This window comes from Homalodisca vitripennis, chromosome 7 (genome assembly GCF_021130785.1).
Source record: "Homalodisca vitripennis isolate AUS2020 chromosome 7, UT_GWSS_2.1, whole genome shotgun sequence".
NCBI classification, from domain to species: Eukaryota; Metazoa; Arthropoda; class Insecta; order Hemiptera; family Cicadellidae; genus Homalodisca; species Homalodisca vitripennis.
The window spans coordinates 14,596,008-14,609,434 of record NC_060213.1 but is presented as its reverse complement, the minus strand read 5'-3'; the positions used below and the strand labels follow the sequence as shown (position 1 = coordinate 14,609,434).

Below are 13,427 nucleotides of genomic sequence, written 5' to 3'. Positions count from 1 at the left end.
TAAGATTTCCTTCTGACTCCTTGCGGGACGTCCCCATGATATTACAAAAAACTGATAGTTCCTCAAAAAGTAGATTTTTAGGTGTAGTGTTGATGTACCAAATCTAGTTGATTTATCTGTTATCGTTCAGAAAATATTATACCTGTGCAGGACTTTATGTACACCCTGTATATAAGAACAAATATATTAAAATATACAAGGTATTGCTTCATAAGAAACATCAACCTTCTTGCGCCGTCAAAGAATTGAAGTTCTTCAACTTTTCCAATCCAATCTTTGATACTTTGCTAAACTTTGATTGAAAAATACTTCAGCTCCTTCTCTCGTGACGCCGCCGTTGCGCTGTTTACCTGCTGAACTGTGACTCAAAATTAATGGGGATTTCATTCTGACGTCTCTTTATTTTCAAGCTAGTCTTAACTTCTATAATAAAATCTTAAACTAAATGTAGTGCCAGTGTAATTGCAGTGAAATGTCAGCTTAATGGGAATGTGATGCCAGGGTAGCGCTGGCGTAATGGTAGTGTAGTGCCAGTGTAATTGCAGTGAAACGTCAGTTTAATGGGAATGTGATGCGAGGGTAGCGCTGGCGTAATGGTAGTGAAGTGCCAGTGTAATTGCAGTGAAACGTCAGTTTAATGGGAATGTGATGCCAGGGTAGCGCTGGCGTAATGGTAGTGTAGTGCCAGTGTAATTGCAGTGAAACGTCAGTTTTAATGGGAATGTGATGCCAGGGTAGCGCTGGCGTAATGGTAGTGTAGTGCCAGTGTAATTGCAGTGAAACGTCAGTTTAATGGGAATGTGATGCCAGGGTAGCGCTAGCGTAATGGTAGTGTAGTGCCAGTGTAATTGCAATGAAACGTCAGTTTAATGGAAAATGACAGTGTAGTATCGTTGTAATTGCAGTGTGCCGCCAGTTTAATTTTAGTGTGATGTCAGGGTAGCACTGGTGTAATTGTATTGTATTGTACTGCCGGTATAATTGCAGTGAAACGTCAGTTTAATGGGAAAATGACAGTGTAGTATCGTTGTAATTGCAGTGTGCCGCCAGTTTAATTTTAGTGTGATGTCAGGGTAGCACTGGTGTAATTGTATTGTATTGTACTGCCGGTATAATTGCAGTGAAACGTCAGTTTAATGGTAGTGTGGTACCAGTGTAGTTGCAGCGTAGCATCAGGACACCGCGATGGTGTAGCAGCCATTGTGCCCAGATTGAGATCAGGATGGAACGATACAATATTTATGCTGATTGTGTACGAGGTCTTTGTCTTCTCAACCTTATGAATAATGAGGTAGGAGACTAGTTGATCTTTCATTTCGTTAATTATAAGGATTATCATTTGTTTTTTGCTTAAACATAGTGAATTATTACACTTTTTAGGTAATAATATCCATTTTGCTTACAACGTTCACTAAAAAATTAAAGAAGAAAACCAATCCTACTAAAAATATTGTTTTTGCGTATATTTTGACATAAATTAGTAATGCCTATATTTTAGGTAAAAACAAAAAGACTAAATACAAAAGTTAGTATGTATTTCTTTGTTTAAAGTTTGTTATTGAAAAAGTAATCTTTAAACCTTAACGATTGTATACATACATTTCAATATGACTAAATTCCAGTTCCTACATGATGAATTTCTTTTTTATGATGGAAGGTTTTAAAGGACAACAGGATCTCAGATTACACGTTGCGCTGTGTGGAAATATTAGAATTACATTTGTATATCGAGTCTGATATATTCCACATGATTATTATCAATTAGGTCACAGACATTGTTGTAAAATAACATCATAGTAGATTACTTGTGTGATCCTGCTGCTACTTGACCTTCTGTCCTTTTTAAAATAGAATAATAGTTGAAAAGCAACTAATAATTCAAAGATGAACCTGAAAAATTGGAAATACAATCTTGTTTGTAGAAAATATTTTTGTTTTATTTATAAAAGCTATTGATTATTTCATAAGTTCAAGTGAAATTTATTTAAAAAGTTCACACGATTTACAATTTTAATTAATAAAAGTTAGTTAAAATATGTATGGCAATTACTTATATAACAAAATTACCTTCCAAGTTGAAAAATGTTCTATAGACGTTGAAATGCTATAGCTGTATATGCGTTTTTAATAATGGAAAACTTTGTTAATGATATGAGTGTTCTAGTAACTCTTATTTAAATTTACGACTTATAAACTAAAAAAAAATACTTTCATAAAATTAAGATTGGAAGCACGTGGAATAGAGGCGTAAAGATGTATTAAAAATCCAAATAGACACATCTAAATTTAATACCTTTCGATTAATACCAAAGATGCATACAAGCGAAATAGCTTTGAATAGCAAAAATTTACGTAAAAATAAAAACATTATTTATTTAATATTAAAATTTATTACCTTATAACAAAAATGGCAAACTAAAATAGACATTATATAAAAATGTCAAGTCATTTTAAAAATGGATGGAAACGCTGCTATTAATTTCCCGGAAACGGAAGCGGAGTGGGTGTGAGAGGGCGGAAACCACTTTAGTGCTCGGCTGCTACTTCCGTGCCAAGTTATTGATAACCAAACTTTCCTAATGTTGGACATTCTACATTGCCGTGCAAACTTAACTGGGTATTAAACCCTCATTTATGAGTCATTAGGAAGTTTCCAATATCAGAACAAATAAAACCGAGAAGTATTTGTGAACTGATGTTATACTATGTATCTAATCTTATTGAATCTGTGTAATCCAATGATTTCACTTCTATAACCCCCCCCCCACATATAAATTGTGTAAACACAGCGATATTTATTTCGTAATTTTTAATTCATATAGGAACCACATTGTCAACAAACTGTTGTGGCTGGTTTCTTTGGACGGAGCTTTGATTATAGTGGGAAACCTCATTACAAGGAGACCCTGACATTGAAGACTCAATGGTACGTTTTATAAGGTGACTGTAGATAGAAGTAAGCACGGTGGCGGGACCTTAATTATGGTAGATCTTGACAGTAAAGGTCATGAAGAGTTGAAAATTGTGAATGCGTCGCGTCGGTCACCCACGTTAGGGCGAGAGCCTAACGAAAGGATCTTTGTTAAGAAGATACCTTGACATTGAAAGCAGCACAATAACTGTAGGACACTTATGAGATAGGAACTTTACTGGCAGTAACCCTTGTGAATGAACAACTGTATGGTAGATATTTTAATAACAGGAAAATTTACGATTAAAACTGAAATTACGAGAGGGTTTGAATACAAAAGGCCTTGTCCAGAGTGACCATGGCGGTGGATTTATCATTGCGGAAGAGTAAAATTTAATAGCTGAGATCTTGAATAGAAGAATGTAAGTGACAATAGATAAGGCTGTCACTGCAATAATCTGGAAGGAGAAAAACTTGGTAATGTGTGAACGTACGTCACGTCCTGAACAATTCCAAAATAAACATTTTATTTATTTAGAAAGATCTTTTATTTTTAAATAAATACGTTTACATAAATTCCATTACTAAAATATATATTTAGGAGATTTTATTATCCTACGAAGAAAGTATTGAAGTTTGTTTTCCATCAGTGCTATGTTTTTGAGGTTTTTGTGTGTAGGACTACTGGAAAAATCTTGATAAGTTTTAAAGTGTCTAATTTATAGTGTACTTTTATTTTAGTGCTATCTGTATTTTTCTTTAACTTCATATTTTGCGTCAAATAAGGCTTTACAATTGTGTAGTTTTTAGATTACCATAATGTTTTTGCTGTGTACATTTTACTATGAAATTTGTCAAGAGGATCTTTATAACAAATGGTGTTTAGAGTAAACCGATGGAATATACAGAGAAACAAATTATTTACCAACACATTGAAAACTGAAATAGAAACCCTCTGGCACTAGCAGGCAGGCACACACGTGTAATAAATGGTTGCCACTGGCGGAGCGCAACTTGAAAATTTCCTCTGGCACTAGCAGGCAGGCACACACGTGTAATAAATAAATGGTTGCCACTGGCGGAGCGCAACTTGAAAATTTCCTCTGGCACTAGCAGGCAGGCACACACGTGTAATAAATGGTTGCCACTGGCGGAGCGCAACTTGAAAATTTCCTCTGGCACTAGCAGGCAGGCACACACGTGTAATAAATGGTTGCCACTGGCGGAGCGCGACTTGAAAATTTCCTCTGGCACTAGCAGGCAGGCACACACGTGTAATAAATGGTTGCCACTGGCGGAGCGCGACTTGAAAATTTCCTCTGGCACTAGCAGGCAGGCACACACGTGTAATAAATGGTTGCCACTGGCGGAGCGCAACTTGAAAATTTCCTCTGGCACTAAAAGAGTTTTTTGGGTAATCTTGATGAAATGAGAACTTAATACGGAGACTATAATGAAATTAATCCTAACGAATAAGCTGTGATAACATGAAACTCTTTGGTGACTTGAAGCCTTACCAAAGCTCAACTTGACTATGGAAATCTTAACGATAAAAGTAAATTTGACTGTTGTGTAAATGTTAATGAATGAAGATTATGAGGTAAAAGTGCCGAATTAAATTATTTATGAAGGAAACACGATTTTTCCAGACATTTGCCATCGTTTAGTGATAAAATGTCACTAACATTACGTTTCGAGATCTGCAATCCGATCTCGTCCTCAGGTAAATAACTAACACAACCCATAATTACAAACTAGACTAAAATAAACAAATCATACCAGAGCGTTGTGACACGCGTAAGTCAGGAATCACAACCACCATGTTGTGTGTAAACTTCACCAACTCTAAAACATGCACTTAATAAAAACTAAACACAACACTAATTAATTATAAAAACTGAACTACAGAATACAGGTTACAATAGGTTTGCATTCGCCGACCAGCCAACTACGATTGACCAATAGAAATCAATTCATAAATTATTTATTTATGAATGATAAGTTATACAGAATAAGCGCAAGTATTTTATTGCTTTGAATTTTCTAAGACCCTGTAATATTTAGAAAAGTTATTATTACAAACAAGAGATGATAATTGACTGTTAACGGGCACTGGTCGGGGCTGTTTAACTTAATAACCCTTAGTATCTGGTCTCCTTCTTTAGAACGTACAATATTAATCTGCCCCTTACCGCTGTACTGTCCTATGTTTCAAAGTAGTGGGTGAGGTGACAATGCCTGCCTGCGTCAAAGGAGTAAATCAAACCCATTTAGCAACTTACGACGTCCATTACTAAAGTTGGGTCTGGAAATGATGAAGTTAGGAGTGCTCGTGACGCAAGCCATTACTCAGGTGTCAAAGTGGGTCGCTCAGTACTGAACCGTGTCACAAATGCTTCAGATGTACACACTTTGTCTTACTGAATTCGTGGTTTATCTTTTTCTGTACTCTAAAGCCGAGAAAAAGGCAACCTGAAAAAAACCCTTATGAGCAAGATTTATATAATTGTATTTTTCTAAAAAATGACGAGGAGTTAATTTAATATCATATTTTAATTTCATATTTGGTACACCATCGACCTGTCCCACTTTTGGGAGTTGATTGAACGAAATGCGTCCGTATTTAGGGTTCCAAGTGTTCTTCTTATCTGTGAAATTGAGTGTTGTGTGTTATTAAGGATCCAACAGGTCCCTCTTAAAATTTCATCAAAAAGCGATCAAACTCTTGATAGAAACTTAACTCCCGTTACAAGGATTCCTCTCGGTGCAAACAAGGACTATTGACTTTGGGTCAAAAGGTCGAAGGCTGTCCCAAATGACAGTCAGAAGTTAGGTTAGTTCAGGACATGCAGCCTCTAATTCCAGCCTTACAAGTATCGGTGTTCCTTTCATAGCCACAACCTAACACTGCAGATCGAGTACGACTTTCATTACGTTCTGTCAATAACTTATCGTATCGGTTTATTACCATCCATGTATTCGTCCGTTGACGTCAATGAAATTACAACAATCCAATTAGAATTGCAACCCATTTTATCCATCTTCCTTATCGAGCAAGCATTCCATTATCGAGCTTCTTACTGGACAATATTATCTTATCGCTACAGAAAATTTTGACCTAAGCATGGGCACAGCCCTTCAATATAAATTTAGTAAAGAACTCCATCACCTAAGATGCAAAATTAACTTTCAGTTTCAGTCAAGCAATAACACATCACTCCAACAACAAAATAATATATTTGAGCAGAATTAATTCATGCTGCTCTTGTTTTTCTTGGCGGTGTGGCATCAGTAGAACAAGACTAATGAGACATTAAAGTGAATAAATTATAAATTTATTCCACGTCATTCGCATCTTAATCTAATTTGATATTATGTTATTATATATTCATTCAATACAAAATCTCATAAATTTGACATTCCAAAAGAAAACACTCGTTGCCAATCTCAAACGATGTAACCAATGTGTCTGTATATACGTAGGTCCTGAAAATATTGAAGTAGCTAGAAATTAATACTAATATGTCACCTAATAGGTCTGAAGACATTAAGCTCCTTACATCTGATCCTGCTCTTCTACATCCTTACAGGTAAGCTGGTTTATCTCATATTTATGTTTCTAACCGTTGCGTAAATCCTTAAAGGATTATGGTACCAAATATATTGACTTTTGTAATATCTATTTATATCTTATTGACTTTTAAAATAAAAATAAAGGTTTTGACATATTTAAAAGTGAACTTTTCTTGCACTATTACCAAGATATTTATTTTTAACTATGTTGGTGTTTTTTTACCGACAAAATTACCTCCTTTGAAAAAATGGTTTAATGACAAATTCTCACTTTACGGTTATAAATATAACAAGTATGGAGCTCAATAAAATCCACCCGGAAAAATCTGTAAATAGTCTGACGTATTGGGAAAACAAGTTTACCGCAAGGCTGTCTGTGGAACTTTGGCGTGTCTTAATGCTGTTTGCCTTCAGCACGGATAAGAACAAAGACAACAAAGAGACTCCAGGTTTCAACTTTCGCTAAAACATATTTTATTTCCTTTTACCTCTCACAGCTTCGGAGCCGGCATAAGTGAATAACATCTTATTTTAAATCTGAAATATACCTTAAAAATTAATAAATTTTAAAAACTTTTGCTTATTGATTTAAATTAGAAACCTGTGTCTAGAAAATGATTTCGGCATAGATAACGTATTTAGATATTTTCAGGTTGATTTTAACAGAAGCATCTAAAGAGTTAGTTTGAAATGCAATTTTTTAGTTTCACAGCCAACAATAATTAATTAATTCCCGTAACAGTTTTCTGCTCGAACATGATCTACAATCAGTTTTTTATGAAATAATTTTAAACCGAATAATCTAGATTGGTAATTAAAAACTACATTTATTTTAAACAAGTAAAGAATCTTTGAAACACTTACAAATATACGAATTTTTCTTTAGTTCCACTTAAATACTAAAAGCAACTTATAAACCTAAATTTTCAAATGCTTTATGGAAAATATCGTTTAAATATTTTAAATCAAAGGACGGAATCTAAGTAATATTAATGGAACTTCCCTATCGGCTTTGCAAAATTTATATAAACCTTGAATCCTTATTTCTGTAATTTACTGTGGTTGCAGCAAGCCGAACAATAATGAAATTTCTGACGAGTTCGAAAATGTTTTATATCCAAGAAAACAATACGTAAATCGTATGTGAAGGTCTTTTTCCACCATAAAACTTTATGTAACAGTCAGACTCCTCTGTTCTTTGCACGAACTCACCCACGGAATATTGAAGAGGTAGGATAAGCTCCACATATACAAGCTCGTATTTACCAACTTCTATACGTGCCTGAGAGAAATTTCACAAAAGTGAGAGAGAAGTTTATTTATTAGTGTCTTAGAGCATGAACTTATTTGTATAGTTGATTTGAATTAAATGTGCACTGAATGCAAGTATAATATTTCAAATATTTTGGATAAGGAGATTGCAGTGAATGTTGAGTTAAGCTCTGGGTATCCTGCCCCTTAGTACAGCATCTGGAATCTGATTCTGCCATAGACTTCACTCCTGGAGTCACGTCGTTTAAAGAGATTAAATAAAGTCGGCGACAAAGATGCTCAAAATGAATTCTTTACATCATATCGACATCAAAGACACACAGATTACAAAGTATAGTATAACCTAGGTTAGGAGGTAGGCTACTCTCATTGTCTCATCAGGTACAATCGAATGCAGTACGATGTCTTAGACACGATCTCTAAGCACGGTGGAGTAACCGAGTTTTCTACACATCACGTAGCTATATATTAGGAATGTTTAATTCAATGTGAATATTAAGTTTAGCTCCAGATTCCAGACGCTGCACTAAGGTGAACTGGAGCTAAACTAAACATTCACATTGAAGCAATCCTTTCCAACATAGCTACATTATGTGAAAGGGATCACTCTTTTGTCATATTAACCGTTCATTAGTTAAGGTATAGCTAACAACGTTACAGTTCCAGTTTTTACTGTATACTACGTTGTAGTTTATATTTATAATGGTAAAGGAAAGAGCGAGTTTCCAGGTAGGCGACTATGAACTCCGGATGGTGGTTTCTAAAACAGAGACGTTTAAATCCATCAAGAGGCGATTACCCACTCTCGTTTCTACAGCAGAGGAGTCCTAAGTAATCCAGATAATAAAGAAAGCGATAGAGTACATTGGGGTGGCACTTCAATATCGCCTTTCGTACTGGAAACACATCCTGGCTGTATGTGACAGAGCCTCTGTAGTTGTTCAAACCTTTTAGTTGAATCGTAGACCAGTGAGGGTCATCGATAAACAAACGCTATGTTTTGATATGTTTTTTGACACACGAAGTGGGAGCGAACGTAGGGCACAAAAAGTTGGAGCTAACACTCCACCTAAATTTAAATAAGGGGTGTACTCCGCATTTGATTAATTAAAAGGTAGATTTTAAGTAACTGGATAAGTAGCCGCAAGCTTTTGACTGATCAGGGCTACTTTCACTTATAAATATGTATGTATTTAATGATTTCTGTGTGAAATAAAGTTTCTCATTTCTTACTTTAGAATCTTACTGAGTGGGAATGGCTGATTTTTCCGTATCTTATTTTGTTCCCTTAGGAAAAAAGCTGAAAAATTGTTCTACAATCCTAAAATGGGTTTTGCGCTGCTTCCGGAGTGACACAGTATTCTGGATGGGTAATGTGGGAGGTAGGAGCCGCCTCCTGTCGAGATCCACGAAGAAGGATTATAGCAATAATCTCATCATGTACCTGAAGGAGGAGGGTCAACACGGGCAAGGGTGGCACGCCATTATAGACGTCTATATACCAGTTCAAACTTATGTTAATTGTTCATTGTGTAGTGTGGGTATTTCTTGCTATACACACGTGGTTTTACAAGGTTTCACTTCATAATACACTTTGACTTTATACTTTGTTATTCATTTACAGTCTTTTTCCATTGTTATTTATTTTTATATAGTTTATTTGAATTGTTATTATTTATTATTTTATTTATTCATATGACACATCTTATACAGTAATGTACATGCATTTAAGTTAAATATTTTCTCAGTTTTTATTGACCACTATCACTAATTAGTATTTTTTACTCTTGTTATTCATTTATAGTTTAGTTTTATTTGTTATTGATGTTTATATAGTTTACTTGCACTGTTATTATTTATCTTTTTTATTTATTCATATAATGTTACATTTTATACAGTAATGTATTTAAGTTAAATATTTTTCCCATTTATTATGTAGTACTATCACTAATATTTATTATAATTTATACATTTCTTATTTATTTATTAAATAAGGCTATAGCAAGTTATACAATTTAATGTAAATAAAAGTCATTTGACAGGTATTTGGTCTTCCGATCATATGTTAGATTGCTTATTTAAACTCATATGTGACAGATACGGCCAAATACAAAATAATTGATTCGGAAAAAGTAAGCGCTCTGTGGTGTAATGGTAGCACATTCACCCGGCAAGTGAGAGATCCGGGTTCGACTCCCGGCGGAGCAAGTACTTTTTGTGATTCAATGTTTATTGAAATTAAATAAGGCTATAGCCAGTTATACAATTTAATGTAAATAAAAGTCATTTGACGGGTCTTTGGTCTTCCGATCATATGTTAGTTTGCTTATTTAAACGCGTATGTGACAGATAAGGCCAAATACAAAATAATTGAATCGGAAAAAGTAAGCGCTCTGTGGTGTAATGGTAGCACATTCACCCGGCAAGTGAGAGATCCGGGTTCGACTCCCCGGCAGAGCAAGTACTTTTTGTGATTCAATGTTTATTGAAATTTATTATTAGTTATGCATAAGATTTAATTTACAGTCCAGTTGCATGTTTGGTTTGGCCCTTTTTTATAAGTATTATTTACTCATCTTATCATAAGTTTATAAATGTAAATTGGTTTTTGACCGTTGAAAGGAAATAAATAAATAATATGTTTTATACAACATATGTTTGTAAATACACGTCGTAGCGTTTGCCGTTTTGAAATATATGATTAGAGATACTATATTTTTCTGTTATTTTTTAACGCACTGTTTCCAATGGTATCAGGCCTAGCAAACAGATGTATATACTACTATTTATATAAAAACTCAAAATTATAAACTTTTTTATTAGTTTGACCAAATTAATTTAGTCGACACTATGTTCGTCATGTACCTAATTGTCAGAGTCTGTGGTCATACAAGTTAAATTCACTTTTCTTTGTGCGTGTAATCATTAACAGGAGAAAATTAATTCAATCCCTTACAACACTAACGCAATTAAAATGTACAGCCTCATAAAGTTAAATAACGTTAAGGGAACTGAAGATGAAAGTTATGATTCCTTTATTCCCTTGAGAGTTGAGTTTTTCCCTCAAAGCAACTGAAGCGTCTTTAGCGGGAAATGCCATATTTTAATTGCTGTTTGCAATAATAAGGTATATCTCTTTATTCCAAATTTTAAAGCATACATTTAATCTATATCCCTAATTTTTATTTTTATTAATTTTGTACTCAACAATAATGATCTAAGGCGTGACATTATAATAATAATTAATTATAATATGTAGACGATATATCATCATTGTAATGTAACAGTGTAAGTGTAGAGAATCGTTTCTAAAAGCACCTACTGATTCATTATTCAAACTCATTTTTCGTGAAGGACATTGTTTTTAAATCTCCAGCAATTAAGGAAATGTATCAACTTAATGCATCATACTTTGTGATGGAATCAGACATTTAAAAAGGTAAAAATCCCTGTACGAGAAATGTTTGAGCGCGCTACAAAATTCAATTTAGCATCTATTCTAATAGAAAATGTGAAAACTTATGACCTAACTCTTTAACCTCAAGTAGCTCACAATTTTCATTGCAATGATTTGTTCTTCATAGGAACATACCAGTACCAGAATCATCTGAGAACTCCTTCCGAAATCATTACTGAAGTATATTAGATACAGATTTCCCTTTTCATTTCAAAAAATACATTACCAGGGAAACTAACACCAAACTAACAGAAATAGACCAATATGGGGTGAATTTTTCATAAGAGCTAATTATGTCTGAACACACTATCACAGCTTTCTTCATCATTGTTGATAAATTCTGTAAAAGTGTCACAAACTGTAGTCGTTTTTCCAAATTAATTTATGTTTCCTGCTATATCAATAAATTGTTATTGCAGGAAGGAAAATGAGAGCTATAACCTTTAGCAATGTCATCTTTTTAATATTTCTAAGGTTGTTACACGTTTGACTTAGACGAAACTTGTGGTGTCAAATGGTCAAGAGGATTCTTAAAAGATGCACAACTTTCATAAAAACTCACCTCTACTACTTCTTCTGCTGGAAGAAACTGATTCCTCAGGTGGGCTGACGTCATCAGAGTCCGCATTCAGCATGTCGACACTACTGCCATCTTGCTGCAACAAGCAAAACTTGCTTTTAGTGTGTTTGCTTCAGCTAGATGACAAACACTGTAGACCTTCACACGGTATGCATTGTTATACCGCTTTTCGTTCAGATTTCAAACAAGCGAACGTTGTAAAACCTCATAATACCTTATTAATAAATATTCCACAATATAATTATTAATGGCAAAGCAAAGCAAGAAAGGAAAAGCAGGAACCAATAGTTATAGAAATAAAAGTGCTTGAACGCTTATTCAAACCAGAGAAGATTGCTACCTTGCACGTTTATAAATCTGCAGTCTAGTCTAAGGGTGACTGAAGTATAAAAGGTAATTTCTCTGGAAGTCCACCTTTGTGTTTTTTATTCATAAGTGTCCTGAGTCACAATGTTCGCTAGTTCGAACTCTGTGGTCTGGATTACATATGGTTAAGATATAACTAGGAATTTCTCTGTGTGACATTTGGATTTGACAGTTCAGCTCTGTATATATTATACATCACGTTTCCTGGGTAACAACCTCTGGTTTCAACTATGTGTCCACTCGGAACTATGCGTTGTGATCTATACTTGGATAAACTATATCAAGAAATGTAAACTGAATTTTTCGGATATTTTAAGCAATCAATAACAATACGTTTCGAGATCTACAATCTGATCTTTTCCTGACACAGATAATGAACCCAACACACAACTGCAATATAGGTTAAAATAATCAAATCGTACCAGAGCTTCGTAACACGAATAAGTACGGAACCACAACTAATATTCTATCTCTAAAATATGCACTTAATACAAAAGTTACAAACAATTACAAGTCTGCACCGAACGACCAACCACTGAGAACTGACAGAGATCAATAGTATATGGCGGTCGTAACGTTAAAAACAAGATAGCGGATTTACTGACATAGCAGCTAAGTCTGTAGTACGATTATTTAAGTTTACATTGCTTTTAGGCACATATTTTAGGTTAGCATTAGGAAAGCAAATATCAATAAAAATCATCATATGTAATCTTGAATTTTCATGACAATATTAGGTAGTTTTTTTCTAATCAAATAAAAATAGTTTTTAATATAGGTTTGAACAACTGCAATGTTACCTAAGTTTAAACACATTAATTTTTCAATGACGTTTTTGGATGGAACAGCATGACAAAAGGTCGTTTCTTGGTGCTCATCTTGGATTTTCTAACTGAAATAAGTTCTAATATTACAATTGTAACAGTTTTGTAAAATCTTATAAGCCGTAAGAATCGAAACAATATCATTTACACTGTAAAACTCCCAGAATTTCTAACGTGCCTTTTCAATAAGCACCCGCCACTAGGGTGAGATGCAAGGAAATGCAATAAATGTTATTCTACGGTTGAATATTACGAATTCTTATACATTGTATTCTTATCTATTCTTATGAAACTGTGCATAAAATATTTTAATATTCTATGAGTAGTTTAACATTGATTTTAATTAGTATTTTTCTAAAACTTTTCTCATTATAACATTTTAAACTAATGGAAGTTTAAAAATTAATAATGGAATTATATTTACCAGCTGTTAAACAAACAGCT

At 34.0% G+C, this 13,427-nt stretch overlaps 1 protein-coding gene across 1 annotated transcript in view; it reads right to left on the bottom strand.

Moving 5' to 3' along the window:
- Nucleotides 1-12,283, bottom strand: part of LOC124366925 (ankyrin repeat and death domain-containing protein 1A-like) — a 140,649-nt gene extending 128,366 nt beyond the window's left edge. The window contains exon 1 of the mRNA XM_046823532.1: nucleotides 11,776-12,283. Coding sequence (XP_046679488.1) covers nucleotides 11,776-11,848 — 73 coding nt within the window. The 5' untranslated portion in view covers nucleotides 11,849-12,283. The remainder of the gene's footprint in view (nucleotides 1-11,775) is intronic.
- Nucleotides 12,284-13,427: the final 1,144 nt, after the last annotated feature.